This window comes from Dryobates pubescens, chromosome 26 (assembly GCF_014839835.1).
Source record: "Dryobates pubescens isolate bDryPub1 chromosome 26, bDryPub1.pri, whole genome shotgun sequence".
Classification (NCBI taxonomy): Eukaryota; Metazoa; Chordata; class Aves; order Piciformes; family Picidae; genus Dryobates; species Dryobates pubescens.
The window spans coordinates 16,345,312-16,363,534 of record NC_071637.1 but is presented as its reverse complement, the minus strand read 5'-3'; the positions used below and the strand labels follow the sequence as shown (position 1 = coordinate 16,363,534).

Here is an 18,223-nt window from a genome sequence, read left to right as displayed (position 1 = left end):
CTGCAGGGGGGTTGGACAAGATGCCCTTGGAGGGTCCCTTCCAGCCAGGGCTTCTGTGAATCTGTGCAAACAGCCTCTCCACAAGGGCCAACCCCAGCCAGGGCTGCTGCCCAGGACCAGGGAAGCCTTTTCTCCATGCTCCTTGGTGCCTTGCACAGCGCTGGTGCCCATGGCGTTGCTGCTGTGCCAGGGCCCTGCCCTGGAGCTCCCTGTACCCCGCTTCCTGGGGCTGCTGGCTGTGATGCCGCAGCTCAGCCGGGGCTGGGGGCCGCTGCCCGTCCCTCCCGCGGCTGTGGCCGGCGTCTCCCTACGGCAGGAGGCGGCAGGGGGGTCACGGGATGGAAAATTGGCAGCCAGCAGCGAGGGGAGTGGAAAGAATGAGCTCAAACCCAGAAAAATGCAACCAAGCTGCAGGGTGGGAGGAGAGGCCAAGGGGGGGCCAGGGCCAGGAGCTGGGAAACGAAGCGAGGGAGGAAGGAGGAGGTGCTGGGGGGGAAGGAGGGGGGCTGGGGGCTGCCTGTGCCCCCCCCAGCAGGGCTCTAACCAGGGGCTTGCTGGCCCCAGACCCTCCCTGGATGGCCTTCTGTCCCAGTGCTACCCATTCCGGTGCCATCTGTCCCAGTGCCACCCATGCCACTGCTGTCCATCCCCGGGGGTCCCTCAGCCCCCGTGCCTGCCATCCCAGCTCCAGTCATCCCAGTGCCATCCATCGCTGAGTGGCCACTGGTCCCAGTGCCATCAATTCCTGTGCCACCCATGCCGCTGCCATCTGTCCTTGGGTGGCCATTGGCCTCAGTGCCATCTGTCCCAGTGCCACCCATGCCACTGCTGTCCATCCCCGGGGGTCCCTCAGCCCCCGTGCCTGCCATCCCAGCTCCAGTCATCCCAGTGCCATCCATCGCTGAGTGGCCACTGGTCCCAGTGCCATCAATTCCTGTGCCACCCATGCCACTGCCATCTGTCCTTGGGTGGCCGTTGGCCTCAGTGCCATCTGTCCCAGTGCCACCCATTCCTGAGTGCCCATCAATCCCAGTCCAATCTCCCCTAATCCCATCTCCTCCCTGGCACTATTTACCCCTTATGCCATGTGCCCCACGCCAGTGCCAGCAGCCTTGGTGCCAGCAGCCCTGGCATGCTCTGTTCTGCTCACCATCTCCCTGGGACAAGGGAACACCTACCCTGGGATGCCAACCCCGGGGCTGCAGAGGCACAACTCCTTTTTTTTGCCCAGTTTCCCCTGCCCATGCAGGAGGACACCCCCACCATCCCTTGGGGCTCCCCTCCCTCAGCTCAGGACTGTGCTCCCACCCTGCTTAACTCAGATTTGGTGCAAGAAGAGCTGAACTGGGACACCTCAACTCCCTGGCCAGCCCTGGCAGTGCCCAGGACCTTGCTGCTCCCACTCTTGGTGCCGGTGGGGACGCAGGTTCCTGCTTCCTGGGGGCACTGTGGGGGCAAATGGAGCTGCTGCTCCTCAGGCAGGAACCAAAACCGAAGGAGAGGCTTTGGAGGACTCCTGGAGGGGAGTGGTTTGAGGTGGGGGCTGCATCTTGGAGCCCAGAAGGGGGCTGGCATGGCACAGGGGCCTGAGCAGCAGGAGCAAGTGTTGGGGGGGAAGCATCAGCCTGTGCTGAGGGGTTCCCAAACCAGCCTGGGGGTGTCCCTGAGGTGGTCAATAAGGGGGGGGAGGGGGTGTCACAGCTGCTCTGTTCCAGTCCTTCTCCTTTGGGGACCAACCAGCAGCAGCAAGAGGCCAGTGGCCCAGAGAGGGGCTCCCAGGGGGCCATTCCATCTGCCCTCTGCCTGCGACACAGAGCTATGAATCACCCTGGGTCCTGAAATAGATTGTTGTGTAAAAAACAACCACACACGCAAAAAAAAGAAAGGGGAAAAAAAAAAAACTAAGAAAAAGGAAGAGGGGGAAAAAAAGAATACATTAAAAAACCCTTCCCTTTAAAACTGGGGGCTTTCATCCCTGCTGCCCTCCCTCCCCCCACCCCTGGCTCAGAGCGGAGCTGGGGGCAGCACCGTTTCGCTTTGCTCAGGTTTTTTTTCCCCTCTTCTCTTGTGTCTCAGCAAACTCCCTCCCCACCGAGGGCGATGGGAACGTGCAGGAGGAGGAAGAGGAGGAGGGGGAGGAGGCTCGGTGGCGGGGCCGGGCTGCCGGCGGCTCAGGAGGGGATATTTGGGAGGAAAAAACCACATTTCAGCCAATTTTCCAGCGGAACCCTGGCCCCTGCCCAGCGTCAGGGAGAGTTTGGTGTCACTTAGGAGGCGTTTTGTGAAGCGGCTGCTTGATGAGCGTGGCCATGGGTGGGCTAGGAGCGGCTCAGCAGCACCCCGGGGAGGGCATTGGGAACGGGGAAGGGCAGGAAAAGCCAGGGCTGGGTGGAGGAGAAGCCTGCGAGCCCCTGACCCACCTCAGGTGGCTGAAGCCACCACCTTCCTGCTCAATCATTGCCCTCATGGCCGAGGAGCTGAGAAACTGCTGCCTGCGGGGACCCGCTGCTGGCACCGTGGAGTCTGGGATAAGCAAACTGGGATGTTCCTGGGCTGAGGGGGCTGGCACCGCACAGCAGCTGCAGGCAGCCGGGGCTGCGCACTGGGGAGGCTGCGCTTCCAGCACTGGGTTCAGCCCTGGGCTCCTCACTCCAAGAAGGAAACTGAGGGTCCGGAAAAGGACAACGAAGCTGGGGAAGGGTCTGGAGAGCAGGGCTGGGGAGGAGCAGCTGAGAGAGCTGGGGGTGTTGAGCCTGGGGAAGAGGAGGCTGAGAGGAGACCTTCTGGCTCCTGAAAGGAGGCTGGGGCTAGGTGGGGGTTGGTCTCTTCTCCCTAGGTAGCAAGTGGGGGAATGCCAGGAAATGGCCTCAAGCAGCCGCAGGGGAGGTTTAGGTTGGATACCACGAAAAATCTCTTCACTGAAAGGGCCTTGGGGCACTGGCTCAGGCTGCCCACGGCAGTGGCGGAGCCGCATCCCTGCAGGGCTTTCGGAGCCGCTTCAGTGAGGAGCCTGGGGCCACGCTGTAACAGCTGTGTGCAGGGAGACGTCAGGTTATGGTTGGTCTCTTCCAACCAGGTCATCCTGTGGCCAGCAGGACCGAGGCTCTGCTCGGCCCCACCAGCCTCGGGCTGCCCTCACGGCTCCCGGTCTCGAAGCAGGGGAATGAGTAGAGCAGAGCCTGGCCGCCCCCGGAGAGCGACCCCCGGGGCTCAGCTGCCGAGCAGCGGGACCCCCCGTGCGGAGCGGAGCCGAGCGGAGCCGCGCCGAGCCGAGCGGAGCCGAGCGGAGCCGCGCCGAGCCGAGCCGAGCCGAGCGGAGCCGAGCCGCGCCGAGCCGAGCCGAGCCGAGCCGAGCCGAGCCGAGCCGAGCCGAGCCGAGCCGAGCCGAGCCGAGCCGAGCGGAGCCGAGCCGCGAGCCCCGGGATGGTTCTCCGTCTGCCGCCGTCTCCTAGCAACGCGGCGGCGCGCGGCGGTGGGCGGGGCGGGCGGCCGCGTGCCGCGTGACGCACTTCCGGTGGTAAGAAGGACGTGTCCCTGCCGCGCGCCGGCCGGAAGCGGAGCCGGGGGGGAGCAGCCGCCATGGAGGAGGCCGCGGCGCACAACGGCAGCGCCGCCGGGGCCGGGGCCGGGGCTGGAGCCGGAGCCGGGACCGGGACCCCCGCGGCTGCCCGCCCTCCCGCCACCCCCGAGGGCATGGCGCTGGCCTACGGCAGCCTCGTCCTCATGGCGCTGCTGCCCATCTTCTTCGGGGCGCTGCGCTCCGTCAGCTGCGCCAAGAGCAAGGTACCGCCGCGGGCCCGGGGCAGCCCCGCCGAGCCCCCTCCTGGGGCGGCCGGGCCTCTCCGCAAGCCCTGTCGCTTCCTGACAGACCCTCCGGGGCCTCCAGCCCTCGGGAGGCCGCCCCCACCCCGGGGGGTCCCGTCCCACAGCCGGCCCCCTGGCCCTGGCAAGGCAGAGAGAGACAAGTCCCGGGAGAGGCGGGACACCCACGGGGGAGATCCGTCTGCCCTCGCCGTCTTCAGCCCTGTTTTCACTGTCACGATCAATTCAAGTGCTGCCAAACTCGTCACCGTCCCTTATCACAGAATCCTAGAATGGGTTGGGTTGGAAGGTGCCTTAAAGATCATCTGCTCCGACCCCCTTGCCACGGGCAGGGACAGCTCCCACTAGAGCAGGATGCTCAGAGCCCCCCCTGCAAGAGATGCTGTGTTGGGAAGGCTCTTGTGTAGCTTTGCCTGGCTGCCCCACAGCACTGGGGCTGGTCCCCTGGGTGCTGCCTGCCCTCCCTGTGCTGAGCCTGCAGCCCATCCTGCTGCTCTCTGCAGCTGTCCCCTGGCCTCGGGTAGAAATGGGACCTTAAACCCCAACACTCTGTCTCCTGATGCTCAGGAGGTGGAACTGCCTCACACAGACTGATTTCTTGCTCTTTTTACAGCCCCTTGTCACCCTTATGTCTTACTTTGGGGGATTCCAGATGATTTTAGGGGGTGGGGGGTTCCTGCCACCTCAGGCTGCTGTGGTCTGCGAGCAGTGCCCAGCCATGGTTTTGGGGGAGGGATTTCTCTGTGCTCATGCTGTGGGCAGCCTTTATTAGGCACTTGCCTGAGCACTGTGTGGCAGCTGCCATGGCCAGGAGAAGCTGTTGTTCCTTCACAGAGTGGCTTTGCAGAAGGGCTGCCAGCAGGAGCCCTGTCTGGTGCTGGCTGCAGGTGCCTGTGTGAGATTAGGTCTCCAGGCAGCGGCCAGATGGGCAGGGGAGCAGGCAGGGGAGCAGGCAGCAGCACAGGCAGCCCTCTGCCTCTCCTCTGAAAGCTGCAAACCTCTCTCCTGGGAGATGGCTTGAAAAGGGGCTGGTTTGGCTGCTGCAGAGATGCCTCAGAACTGAAAAGGCAGTTAGGAATGGGGGCTTTGAGCACAAGGAGTGTCCCAAGGGTGAGGTGAGGGAGAAAGAGGTGGCTGGAGAGAAACATCACCCACAGGGTGCTGGACATATGGTGTGCACAGATGGAGCTGGCTGGGTGGGGATGGGGAGGGAGCCCAGCTGGGCAGGGGGGGAAGGAACAGTGCCAGGGCAGGGGGGGAAGGAACAGTGCCAGGGCAGGGGGGGAAGGAACAGTGCCAGGGCAGGGGGGGTTTGTCTTTGCCCTTCTCCAAGAGGAGCAAAGCAGCAAACTGTGGCAGCCCTTGGGGGGAGGAGGTTTGCTTTTCCCATCCCAAGCTCTGCCTGTGACACAGCCCTGCCTCTGGGAATCATGAGGGGGCAGTGCCCCTCTGAAGGGCTCTCTTGAGTCAGTTCACCTGCTGCTGCAGTGTGCAGCCAGGGCCAGGGCTGATCCCCTCTGTCCTCTGCTCCCCTCCCCAGAACTCCTCGGAGATGCCAGAGACCATCACCAGCCGAGACGCTGCTCGATTCCCCATCGTTGCCAGTTGCACCCTTCTGGGGCTCTACCTCTTCTTTAAAGTAAGTGAGCAGCACTGGAGCTGCTTCCTGCCACCCTCCCTGCCTGGGCAGGAGCTCCCCAGCTGGGGCTGGCTCCGTTTTGTGGCCCTTAGTGCTGGGGCACAGTGTGTAAGGCTGCGCAGCTCGAGCTGCCCCCCGCAGCAGTGTCTTGGTCCTCGCCTCAGCTGGCACAGCCTGGGGGAAGTCAGAGTGGGTTTGTGCACAGCTTGGTTCTGGAGAGCTGCTGAGGGATGAGTTCACCCCTGAGCTTTTCCTGGCTCCATGAACTCACCTGCTGGTACACAGAAGGTGCCAGGGAGTGCTGAGGTGCAAATGCTCTGCGTGGTGCTCGGTGCTGGGCTTCCCAAAGCTCCCTCTGCTGAAGGCCTAATGGGATCCTAGCCTGGGGTGAGGCCCTGTGTGTTCAGGTGAAGTGTTCTAGAGGTGCAGAGCCAACAGAGAGCTGGCTCAGGGCATCATTTTGGTTGGAAGAGAACTTTTAAGAGCATTGAGTTACCCCAGCACTGCCAGGGCACCACCAAACCATGGCCCTCAGCACCACAGCTCCACAGCCTGGAGACCCTCTCAGGGCTGGGGACTCCACCACTGCCCTGGGCAGCCTGGGCCAGGCCTGGACAACCCTTTGGGGGAAAGAAATTGTTCCTCATGGCCAACCTAAACCTCCCCCTGGGACAACCTGAGGCTGTTCCCTCTTGTCTGTCACTTTTCCTTGGGAGAAGAGCCCAGCCCCCACCTGGCTCCAGCCTCCTTTCAGGGAGCTGCAGGGAGCCAGAAGGTCTCCCCCAAGCCTCCTTTGCTCCAGGCTGCACACCCCCAGCTCCCTCAGCTGCTCCTCCCCAGCCTTGTGCTCTGCCAGCCCTGTGCCTCCCACGCTGGGCTGTGGGGCTGGGGTTAGCTGTGAGGCAGCAGCCTGTGGGGGAAAGGAGTTCCAATTACCCCCTGTTTAATTAGGGCAGGACACACTCAGGCACTGCTGAGCAGGAGGTGGGGGTGCTGCTGCTGCTCCCCCACTGCTGGAGCAGCCTCCCAGCCTGCTGCTGCCTGGGGGGAGCTCTGGCCTCCTTTCTGCAGCGCAGGAGCTCCGTTCTGACCCCAGCAGCTGGGGAGCTGCAGCCCATCTCCCAGGCCCATTGTGCAGGTTATTTCCAACATCCTTCCCATCAGCAGAGCAGGAATTTGGGTTACTCCAGCTCCTCTCCTCCTCTCCCTGGAGCACTGACACAGCAGCTGCCAGCAGGAGCGTGAGCTGCTGGGGCCGGGGAGGCCTCTGCGCTGCCTGAGCCCTCTCTGCCTTTGCCTTGCAGATATTCTCTCAAGAGTACATCAATCTGCTCCTTTCCATGTATTTCTTCGTGCTGGGGATCCTTGCCCTGTCCCACACCATCAGGTAGAGCAGAGGGAAGGCTGGGGGTGGGGCAGGGCTGTTGCCCAGGGAGGGGTCGCTCAGGCCCTGCTGCCTCGCAGCGGAGCCAGGTCCCAGCTCTTAGCTTGTTGGCCCTTGGTGGTGTCAAGATGTGAACCAAAGCCTGGAGGGGGGGAACCAGTGTCTTGGGGGTGCCCACACAGCATCACTGGGGGGCAGCTGGGTGGCCACCATCGAGCCCACCTCGCTCTGAGGGGCTGCTGTGGCTCGGCGCCGTCCTTGCTGTGCGGGGCACAGCTCCTCAGCTGCTGTGTTCCCCTTCCTGGGATGGCAGAAGCAGGCAGCTGGAGCTGAGGGGAACATCCCCAGCCCCTCAGCCTGCTGCTTGGTGGGAGGTGTTGAAAGCTGGAGCTGTTTCAGTAACTGAAAAACTAAGCTGGTTTCCTGTTTCCTGAGCCCTGGGGGGGCTGGGGACCAGATGCCTTCCCTAGAGCACCTCTGGCCCAGGGCTTTGGCTCTGCTCCCACTGCTCACTGGTGGCACAGCCAAGTTCTGGGTGCCCAGGGTGCTGCTGGGAGGCACAGGGCACCTGCTGGGAGCTGGCATGGGTCTTCCTTCCTTATCCTGGTCCTGCTGCCTTAGAGCATTTGTGGGGGCTGGCACCTGAGGGCAGATCAGACCTCCGGGGGGGGGGACGAGGCCCTGGGGGGCTCCTGCCAGGCCTTGAGGTGGCAAAACTGGGCAGAGGTGGTGGGCAGAGTGGTCTGCAAGGTTTCTGTTGAGCTGCCCTTCTCTGCTGCTCTCATTTCAGCCCCATGATGAACAGATTCTTCCCTGCAAACTTCCCCAACAAGCAGTACCAGCTGCTCTTCACCCAGGGCTCCGGGGAGAGCAAGGAGGGTAGGTTGGCTCCCCCTGCTCTGGGGGCTCTCTTCTCTGCCTTCACTGCTCTGTTCCCTGCTCCCTTGGGGTTTTCACTCCCAGCCCCTTCAGGCAACCTGCTCACAGCTTTGCTGCTCACTCCCCAGGCTGCTTCTGGAGGCAGTGTGAGCCCCAGCTGTCCCTGCAGAGCTGGGGCTGCTGTGGCCACCTCCTTGCTGGTGTTTTCCCCTCTGTGCAGCCTCTCTGCCTGGCACCAAAACAGCTCCCAGAGTGCTGCTGGGATGGAGCTGTGGCTGCTGCTCAGAGCCCTGCCTTTATTGTGCCCCACCTCTGGACACATTCAGGTTGGTTGGGGCTGTGAGCAGCCTGCTCCAGTTGCAGATGGCCCTGCTGGCTGCAGGGGGCTTGGGCTAGGTGAGCTTGAAAGGTTCCTTCCCAACCCAAACCAGGCTGGGACTCGATTCAAGCTCCTGGGGGAGTCTGTTCCTTCTTTTGTGCTGCCTTAACTGCTGTGCTTCAACTCTGCACTGGCAGAAGATGCTCTGATGAGTATCTTGCCCTGTAGCACCACAGGTAAGGGAGTACTTCTTCTAGGGACACCACCAGGAGTTAAGTGGTGCAGGAAGGGGCAGCAGCTTTGCCTGCCCTGCCTTGGCCAGTGCCTGGATCCAATTTCCTCACCAGCAGAAGGGTCACAGATGCTGAGCACGTGGCAGAGCCTGGCTGAAGGGAGAGCTTTGGGCTTGCCAGGCCTGGCTGCTCACTCTGGGGGGGGTGCTTTGCATGTGCTTCCCTTGGGCAGGGGCATTGCTGGGGTGGCAGTGCCCCTGTGTGGGTTGTGTGGGGCAGCCTCTCGGCTCAGCCCCCTGCGGGAGGAGGAGCTGCTGGGGCTGCCCAGGCTCTGACTCTGCTCTCTCTGCTTGCAGAAATAGTCAATTACGAGTTTGACACCAAGGACCTGGTCTGCCTGGCCCTCAGCAGTGTTGTGGGGGTCTGGTACCTGCTGAGGAAGGTAAGTGAGCCCTGCCCCTGGGGCAGAGGCAGGGGGACACCAAGCACCGAGCCGCATCGACCCCCAGGCCCTGGCCGCGCGAAGCCTCCTCGGGCTGCAGGCCGGAGCTGGGCACAGCAGGGACCCAAACCTTCCCTTTCCTGTCCTCCTCAGCACTGGATTGCCAACAACCTCTTTGGGCTGGCATTCTCCCTCAATGGAGTGGAGCTGCTGCACCTCAACAACGTCAGCACAGGCTGCATCCTGCTTGGAGGCCTCTTCATCTACGACGTCTTCTGGGTAAGGGTCCCCCCGGGGCAGCCCTGCAGCCCTGTGCCAGGGCCTGGGGCCTCTCTGGGGGCCCCATGCTGGCTGGACCCCAGCTGGCAGGAGGGATTTAGGGATTTCCAGCTCCTCAGCCCAAAGGGCTGTGGGTGGGGATGATGGCAGCACCCAACAGCAGCAGCAGGTGGCTCAGCAAAAGCTGTTTGGGTCTCTTGAGGGCTTGCTTTGAGCTCTGGCTTTGATTCTGAGCTCTAAGATCTTGCTCACCTGCTGCTAACCAGCACCTGCTTGGTGTCTGCTGCTGCTGGGTCCCAGGCTAGAAGCTTGGGTATGGAAAGGAGTGAGAGACTTGGAGTTGTTGGAGCAGGGCCAGAGGAGGCCACAGCAGTGCAGGCAGGGCTGGAAGCCCTCTGCTGTGAGGCCAGGCTGAGAGAGTTGGGGTTTTGCAGCCTGGAGAAGAGAAGGCTCCAGGGAGACCTCCTGGTGGGATTTCAGTGTTCAAAGAGGCTGAGCAGGAAGCTGGGGACAGACTTCTGAGCAGGGCCTGTTGGGGCAGGACAAGGGGAGATGGTTTGAACCCCAAGAGGCAGATTGAGGCTGGAGAGAAGAGAGAAATGTTTGACACTGAGGGTGGGGAGAGCCTGGTTTGCAGTCCTGCCCCAAACCCTGCCAGCATTTAAAGCCAATAGTGCAGGACAAGTAAATGACCTCAGGGCCAAGCCCAGCTGATGTGACAATCACTGCAGTCGCTGTTGGAAGCTGAGAGGCAGCAGCCTGCTGCTGGCTGGGACTCTGCTGGGACCTCCTGCCTTCAGCTCACCCCTTGCATAGTGCCCAGGCTGTCCAGATTTGGATAACTAGAGCTGAAACAGCCCTTGGGGGGTGGGGGTGGGATGTGAGTGGTCTGCTGGCTGTGCTTTGGAAGCATCCCTGATGTGCTCAACTGTCCCAGCACTGTGCTGTGCCTTCATCCCTGGGTGCTGGGCTCACCTCTGGGACTCCTCTGCCCACAGTTTGGTGTCTTCTGGGCTATTTTTCTGCCAGTGGGGGCCATCTGTGAGCCTGTGCATGGCTCTCTGCAGCCATGGTCACCCTGCCCCCCTCTGCTTGTCCCTAGGTCTTTGGCACCAACGTGATGGTGACAGTGGCCAAGTCATTCGAGGCCCCCATAAAACGTGAGTGGATCTCCCCCTGTGTGCCTGAGGAGGGGGAATGAGCTCTGCCCTGCTGCAGTCACTGCCCTCTGCACCTCCCAGCGTCTGGAGGTGGCTCAGAGGGTGGGGGATGTGTGCAGGAGGCTTTCCCACCAGTGATCTGTGAGGCTGCTGCGTGGTGCCACCAAGCTGCAGGCAGCTGGGGCAGGTTCCTGGGGGTGGGGGGGGGATGCTTGGCAGAGCCCTGAGCAGGTTGGGTTGGGCTCTCCCCCCTGAGTGGGAAATTTATTCTGCTCATGAGGAAGAGGGGGAAAGGCAAAAAATAATCACAGACTCCCCCCACCAAGCCCCCCAACCAACCAACCCCCCCCCCTCCAGAAACCAGCAGGAGGCAGAGCTAGACTGGAGAGCAGGAAGAAACCCTTTGGAGTGAGGGTGGGGAGGCACTGGCACAGGCTGCCCAGGGAGGCTGTGGCTGTCCCCTGCCTGCAGGTGTCCCAGGCCAGGCTGGATGAGGCCTTGAGCAGCCTGTGCTGGTGGGAGGGGTCCCTGCCCAGGGCAGGGGGCTGGGGCTGGATGATCCTGAGGGTCCCTCCCAGCCCACTCAGTGAATCTCTGAACTTCTGCTGTGGTGGAGCACAAGGTGCTGTGGGGTCCTGGAGGCTGGGGCTGAGACCTGCCTAAACCCCCCCAGATTGCCATCCCAGAGGTTCTCAGGAAGGAGAAGTGGGGGAGCTGCAGGAGAGGAGGAGGCCAAGGGTCTTGCCCTGCTCTGGCCCCTTTGCCCCAGGCAGCAGCAGCAGGGCTGGGCTCTGCTGGGCACAAGGCCTCCTCCCTCACTGCTCTCTCTGCCCCTGGCAGTGGTTTTCCCTCAGGACCTGCTGGAGAAGGGGCTGGAAGCTGACAACTTTGCCATGCTGGGCCTGGGAGACATTGTCATTCCAGGTGAGGGCAGGGGGGTCGTGCCCGGGGCCCCCTCCCTGCCCAGCCTGCGGCCCTCGGGGGTCGGGAGGCTGTGAGCCGGGGGGGGGGGGAGCTCCCCGCGGGCCCTGCTGCTGTGCCTGCAGCCACGAGAGGGCGCTGCCGGCCCAGGCACGGCGCCGCCCTGCCCTGGCCCCTCACTGCCCCTTCTCCCCGCAGGCATCTTCATTGCCTTGCTGCTGCGCTTCGACATCAGGTGAGTGGGAAGGGGCCTGGGGCACGTTGGGGCTCGCAGCGTTTTGCAGAGGGGGTGAGAGGGAAAAGAGAGAGGGGGAAAGAAAACCCCAAACCACCAAGAGGGGCAGGCAGGAGAGGCAGAGCTGTGTGCCCCCCTCTGCCAGGGCTTGGTGTGGGCACCCAGGAGAGGGGCTGGGCCAGGGCCAGGTGTGAGGGGAAGCTCTTGCAGGGGCGTTGGGAGTGCTGCAGGGGGCTTGCTTGAGCTCAGTGCAGCTGCTGCACGATGTGGCAGGGCAGGCAGCACCTAACAGCCAGCCCTGAGCCTCCCCAGCTCCCTGGCTCTGAGGAGGAGAGGGCTGAGGCAGCAAGGGGGAAGCAGAGAGGCCTGGGGAAGAGCTGGGCATGCTGGCACCTGGGAGGTGCTCACATGGATGCAAGCCAGTGCCTGGCAGTGCTGGCTGCTGCTGGGCTGGCAATGGGGAAGGCAGCTCCTTCCTACACAGGGGAGCTGCACCTATGGCCAGGGTGGTGCTTGCAGCAGTTGCCCCACACTGAGTGGGGCTGCAGTGGTGTGGCCTTGCTCCTGCTGCTGTTGCTCAGCCCCTCTCTGGTCTGTGCCAGCTCCTCCAGGTGTTTCCACCCACATCCTGCCTGCACCTGCTGGGAGTCCCAGTTCCTGCTGCCTGCCCTGCAACAAACCAGCAAGTGCTGAGCTGGGCTGCCAGGGACTGGCTGTGTCTCCCCCAGGAAAGGGGGCACTCTGTGTCTGGGTCCCAGCACTGATTCTTCCCCCCACAGTGGCCATCCAGCAGCTGGATCACAGAGCCACAGAGTCCTTTTGGTTGGAGGAGACCTTTAAGATCATCCAAGTCCAACCATCAGCCCAGCCCTGCCAGGGCACCCCCAGCCCGTGGCCCTCAGCACCACAGCTCCATGCCTTTGAAACCCCTCCAGGGGTGGGGACTCCACCACTGCCCTGAGCAGCCTGGGCCAGGCCTGGACAACCCTCTGGGGGGCAGAAATTGTTCCTCATGGCCAACCTCAACCTCCCCTGGGGCAACCGGAGGCCGTTTCCTCTTGTCCTGTCTCTTGTTCCTTCCTTTTCCCCAGCCTGTCACCTGGGTGTCACCCCTTCCTGCCCCACTCCCAGGGGGCTGGGAGTGCTGTGCCAGCTGCATTTTGGCCCCTGGCATCCCTCAGCCAAGGTCAGTGTGCTCTGCTCCCTTCCCTTGCAGCCTGAAGAAGAACACACACACCTACTTCTACACCAGCTTCGTGGCCTACATCTTCGGGCTGGGCCTGACCATATTCATCATGCACATCTTCAAGCATGCCCAGGTGAGCTGCACCATGCCCATCCCAAGCAGGCCACACCAGTCTGGCCATGCCAGGGCAGGGTCCCATTCCTTCTCTGGGCTTTGTTCTCTCCCAGTGCCTTTCCTGCCCAGCAGACTCCTGGCTCCAGGCAGCTGCGTTCCCCCTCCCAGCCTCTCACCCAGGCTGCCCTGGGGGGTTTTTTGGGGGGCTCTTTGCAGCCAGACTGCCCCTGAAGCCCCACCCTGGGTGCTGTGACTGCTCTGCCTGTGGAGCCTGGCCGTGTTTGTGGCCTCACAGCCAGGGTTCTGTGCCCCTGCAGCTGGCTCTCACAGCTGCTTTCGGGGCACGGAGCCTCCGAGCCGCCCCGGGGCGCCAGGGCCGGCTCCCCTCGGCCTCCTCCCGAGGGGGGAGCTGTGGTTTAACCGCTGCTGTCCCTCCCCCACAGCCTGCTCTCCTCTACCTGGTCCCTGCATGCATCGGATTCCCACTTCTGGTGGCCTTGGCAAAGGGGGAGGTAACTGAAATGTTCAGGTGAGGCTCAGCTGGGCCCCGCGGGGCTGGAGCGCGGCGGGGGGAGGGCAGGGGGGTGCGTGCAGATGTTCCCACGCTGGGCACAGCTGGAGGGATGGCTTCACCTGGGCAGGCCCTGGGCGTGTGCGCTGGCAGGGGCGCGGGGCCGTGCCGGGACATGCCGGCGCCGGCTCCAGACACCGCCCCGCGGCCCGGCCGGGGCTCTGCTGCGGCTCCAACCGGCAGGCAGCGTCTGGCAGCGGCTCTGCCGCCCCGGTGACACAGCCCTGCCGTGTGCTGGCAGGCAGGGCAGGGTGGGACCACGCACCTGGGCTGCAGATACTTGGTCATTGTGTCCCAGGGCCCGGGGGTGGGGGGGAGCAGAGCCGGATCCAGCTGCCAGAGCAGCCAGGGCCGGTTTGAGCACATCCCAGCTCAGGGGAAGGATCCTGGCTGGCAGCAACCTGCCTGCCCCAGGGCTGCAGAGAAAGGGATCCCTGAATCCCAGCATGGAGGGGCTGGAAGGGACCTCAGCAGCTCACCCAGGCCAAGCCCCTGCTCCAGCAGGGCTCCCACAGCAGCCTGCCCAGGAGCACAGTGCCCAGGGGGGGTTGGAAGCTCTCCACACCAGGAGACTCCACAACCTCTCTGGGCAGCCTGCTCCAGGGCTCTGCTCCCTCACACCAAACAACTTTCTCCTCATGGAACCTCCTGGCTGCCACTCTGTGCCCATTGCTCCTTGTGCTGTCCCTGGGCACCACTGAGCAGAGCCTGGCCCCAGCCTCTTGCCCCCCACAGCTCCTTCAGCTCTTGCTGAGCATTGCTGAGGTCCCCTCTGGGGCTGCTCTTCTGCAGGCTCTCAGCCCCAGGGCTCTCAGCCTCTGCTGCTCCCAGAGCTGCTCCAGGCCCCTCAGCAGCTTTGGAGCCTCCCCTGGACTCTCTCCAGCACTTCCCTGTCTCCTGACCTGGGGAGCCCAGAGCTGTGCTGTCACTTCCAGCCTTGCTCTCAGCCTGCCACCCTCCAGGCCTTTGCCTGTTTGCTGTCAGTCAGCAGCCCCAGGGAGCCTGGGCTGTGCCCCCTGAGCCCCAGGGAGCCTGGGCTGTGCCCCCTGAGCCCCAGGGAGCCTGGGCTGGCCCTGCTGGGAACTGGTTCTCCCAGTTGTGCTGGGGGCTGCGCGGTGGCCCAGGGCAGCTGAAGCAGAGCAGGGACAGCAACAGGACCATGGAATGCTCCCAGTTTGAAAAGGCTTTCTAAGATCCTCGAGTCCAGGCAGGAGAACAACGATTTGCCCAACCCAGCTTTGGGAACACTGCTGCCAGAGCAGGGCCCTGCAGCCTCCCTGCCCCGGGGCTGCCCCTGCCCGAGCTCCCAGCTCGCTGCCGGCGAAACCAGCGCTCGGACTGGGACACGGCACGGACCCAGCTGCCTTGGCCTCCTCCCCTTCCCCTGGGAGATGCTGCTTTGCCTGTTCCCAGTGTTCCCAGCAAGCTCTCAGCTGGGCCCCCAGCTCCCCAGCCCTGCTGCACCTGCCCTCCCTTTGATGTTTGCTTCTGAGGATCGATGCTGCAGGCGCCGAGCGTCCTGGGATCGTCCTTCCTGTGCACCTGGGAGCCACTGCCTGACTCACCAGCTGACACCAGCACCACCTCCCTCCCTCCCTCCCTCCCTCCCTTCCTCCCTCCAGTGCTGGGAAATAGGGGAGAGATGAGCTGTGGGGCTGGGAGGCTGGCAGCCAGGCAGCAGGGGCTCGTTGCCCCCTCCCAGAGTGTTGGCACAGACTGCTCCAGCAGCAGAGTGCTGCCTGCTGGGCTTGGCTGAGTGTGGCTGGGGGAGGGGATGCACCCCTGGAGTGCAGCCCCCCTTGCAGGCAGAGGAAGTAGGACGTGCCAGGACCTGTGCCTGGGAGGGTTCCCACTGCAGGAGTCCCAGCACGTGGAGCTGGGCCTCGGTGTGCCCTGGGGCCTGAGCCTCCCCAGGCTGGTCACAGCCCAGAGATGGCAGCTCCCTGCTGGCTCGTGGGCTCTCAGAGAGGGTCTCACACAGGGAGCAGGAAGGGCAGTGCTGTGGGGAGAGTGGGAGCCAGCAGCTGTGTGCTGCAGGCTGGGGAAGGGGTGCTGATGGAGCGTGGGTGGGGGATACTGAGGGGAGTGTTGGGGCTCCCAACCTCACTGAGCCTCCCCAGGCAGGCAGTGACCTTCACTCTGCCCCTCAACAGTGAGGAACCCATCCTGGGGCTTATGCTGCTGCAGACACTGACCTGGAGCAGCAGGATAGAGGCTGCCACCTTGATCTGCTCCCTGCCCCACTCTGCTGCTGCCCCCCCAGTGCCCAGGCTTGCTGCCCCGTGGGCTCCAGCTGCCTGGCTCTCCCCTGGGAGCTGCTTTTCCCTGGGCTCTCAACCCTCTCTTTTCCATGCTGCAACCCTGGCCTTGGTCTGCAGGCAGGAGCTGAGGCCCACCCCACCCTGGCCAGCAGCCAGAGGGGCCAGCACCCTGCCCAGGGTGGTGAGTGTGCAGCAGCCTCACTGCCCCAAACTCCTTTCTCTCTCCCTGCCCCTCCTGTCTGTCCTCTCCTCTCCTTCCCCTTCCTGCTTCCTCTCTCTCTCTCTCTCCTGCAGCTACGAATCCTCTGCTGAAATCTTGCCTCACACCCCGAGGCTCACTCACTTCCCCACCGTGTCAGGCTCTCCAGCCAGCCTGGCTGACTCCATGCAGCAGAAGCTGTCCTGCCCCCGCCGCCGCCGGCAGCAAAGCCCCAGCGCCATGTAGCAGCCGCCCGCGGGGCCCTCTCTCTCTCTGTGGCTCTGCCCAGGTAGGGGCTGCTCCTGGCATCCCCCCCCCGCCCCCTGGCACAGGCAGTTGGCATCCTCTCGCTGCTCCACATCAGCTTCTCCCTCTTGGTTTGGTTTGGTTTGGAGAGGACAGCTCTGAAGGTGGAGAGGATTTGACTTCTCTGCCCCTGGAGGCAGCTCCTGGGTTTCCTGCCCCAGGGCATGGTGCTGGGGGTTGGGGGAGGGTGGCAGCCAGAGGAGCAAAACCCTGGGGGGGTGGTGGGGGTGGTGGTTGGTCGTGCTGTGGCTCCCCACCCTTGCTGGCATGGGATTGTGTGGCTAGCCAGGATGGTGCTCTCGGGAAGGAGGACGGACCCCAGGCTCAGAGCTGGCCTGAGGGCTGCCTGGGTGAAGCCTCAGCCCACAGCTGGGTGCCCCCCACTGCTGGGGGTGGCTGGGGGGTGTCCCAGCACTTGTCTCCCCACCCTGGAGCTCTGCCCCATCATGTTTCCTGCTGTGGGGAGGTGATGGCTGGAGCTCACCTTGGCTTCCTCAGCACAGTCCTGGGCTGGCCCTGCCTGGCACAGACCTCTGTCCCCAGGCAAGGTCTGGCCTCAAGGAGTCACAGATTGCATGGGGTTGGAAGGGACCCTCAAAGGTCATCTTCTGCAGCCAGCTGGGACCCCTGCAGCCAGCTGGGACCCCTGCAGCCAGCTCAGGCTGAGTCTGATCCTGAATGCCTCCAGAGGCAGGACCCCAACCACAGCCCCGGACAGCCTCTCCTAGCGTTTTACCTCCTCCTTGTCTCTCTCCCCCTCAGCTACGAGGAGAGCTCTGCCCCCAAGGAGGTGCCTGGGGCCTCCAAAGAAGAGTTGACAGAAGCCCCCAAGAAGGAGAAGTGACCTCGGCCGTGGGGCTGTGCCTGGCGCCGCCGGGCTGGGGCCCTTCCAGACCCTCTGCCAAGTGACAGAGCACGGAGCAATTGTTGCAAGAGCATCGTGTTGTGTGTGTGGGAGCAGCCCCCCGGGGCGGGGGTCGATGTAACGCCGCATAGCCAGCCCCTCCCAGCCCCCTCCCTGCCTGCTGGGCTGCTCCCGGGGGGGAGGAGGGTCCCAGGCCGGGAGGGGGTGGCAGCCACAGGCCGGTTTTTAAATTTTGTATTGTGCATTTGCTTTCTCTCATATTAAACCATCTCAAAGGAAGGAGGAGCTGGGCTGGCAGTGCCAGGGCTGTGCCCCCCGCTGCCCCTGCAGGCGTGGAGTCCTTTGGGCTGGAAAAGACTTTTAAGGGCCCCCCCCCCCCGGGTCCCTCAGCACCGCAGCTCTGCCCCTGCCCTGGGCTTCTGCACAGCACCTCCCGGGAGGGGGCCTCGGCCGCCGCCCCAGGGAGCCTCTGCCAGGCTTTGAGAACCCTTTCACTGAAGAAATGTCTTCTCCTCTCCAGCCTAAACTTCCCCCCGGGGCAGCTGGAGGCCACTGCATCTCCTCCTCTCTCTTGTTCCTCGGGAGAAGAGTGGGAAGGGGAGGCAAGGAGCTGAGTGACCCCAAAGCCAGCCCTGGAGCGGGGTGATGGCTGCACAGGCTCTGCCCCCTCACAGCCTAGGCCCTCACACTGGGACAGGCAGGGAACTGGGATGGGCACAGGGAGCAGTGCAGGCAGGAGACTGGGACAGGCAGAGGGACACCAATGCAGGCAGGGAGTTGGGACAGGGACACCAATGCAGGCAGGGGGTTGGGACAGGGACACCAATGCAGGCGGGGGGTTGGGACAGGGACACCAATGCAGGTGGGGGGTTGGGACAAGCAGGGGACACCAATGCAGGCAGGGGGTTGGGACAGGGACACCAATGCAGGCAGGGGGTTGGGACAGGCACAGGGACACCAATGCAGGCAGGGGGTTGGGACAGGCACAGGGACACCAATGCAGACAGGGGGTTGGGACAGGGACACCAATGCAGGCAGGGGGTTGGGACAGGCACAGGGACACCAATGCAGGCAGGGGGTTGGGACAGGCAGGGGATGGGACAGGCACAGGGACACCAATGCAGGCAGGGGGTTGGCACAGGGACACCAATGCAGGCAGGGGGTTGGCACAGGGACACCAATGCAGGCAGGGGGTTGGGACAGGCACAGGGACACCAATGCAGGCAGCAGGGCTGGAGCAGCTGCCGGCAGGGGCCTCTCCTCCAGCTGCCTCTGCTCCCACTGGTGCCAGGTGTCCTGTGTCCTCCCTCAGCACCTTGGGGACAGCCATGTGGAGGATCCTGCACCCCTCTGGCCGTGCCCACTGCCAGGGTAAGCAGCAGAGCTTGCAGCCCCGGCAGCCTGGCCA

At 63.8% G+C, this 18,223-nt stretch overlaps 1 protein-coding gene across 1 annotated transcript; it reads left to right on the top strand.

The window, feature by feature from the left end:
- Positions 1-3,564: 3,564 nt before the first annotated feature.
- On the top strand, positions 3,565-15,927 carry HM13 (histocompatibility minor 13). The gene is made up of 12 exons (XM_054173411.1): positions 3,565-3,783; positions 5,363-5,461; positions 6,766-6,848; positions 7,636-7,724; positions 8,633-8,718; positions 8,872-8,997; positions 10,100-10,157; positions 10,998-11,081; positions 11,277-11,313; positions 12,530-12,632; positions 13,057-13,142; positions 15,740-15,927. The coding sequence occupies exons 1-12, from the start codon at positions 3,580-3,582 to the stop codon at positions 15,888-15,890; spliced, it is 1,206 nt and encodes a 401-aa protein (XP_054029386.1). The 5' UTR covers positions 3,565-3,579; the 3' UTR covers positions 15,891-15,927.
- Positions 15,928-18,223: the final 2,296 nt, after the last annotated feature.

Coding starts and splice junctions, on each gene's coding strand:
- HM13 (XM_054173411.1), top strand. CDS start 3,580: ATGGAGGAGGCCGCGGCGCACAACGGCAGCGCCGCCGGGGCCGGGGCC. Junction 8,998..10,099: donor TCATCTACGACGTCTTCTGG/GTAAGGGTCCCC, acceptor GCTTGTCCCTAG/GTCTTTGGCACCAACGTGAT. Junction 11,082..11,276: donor GGGAGACATTGTCATTCCAG/GTGAGGGCAGGG, acceptor TTCTCCCCGCAG/GCATCTTCATTGCCTTGCTG.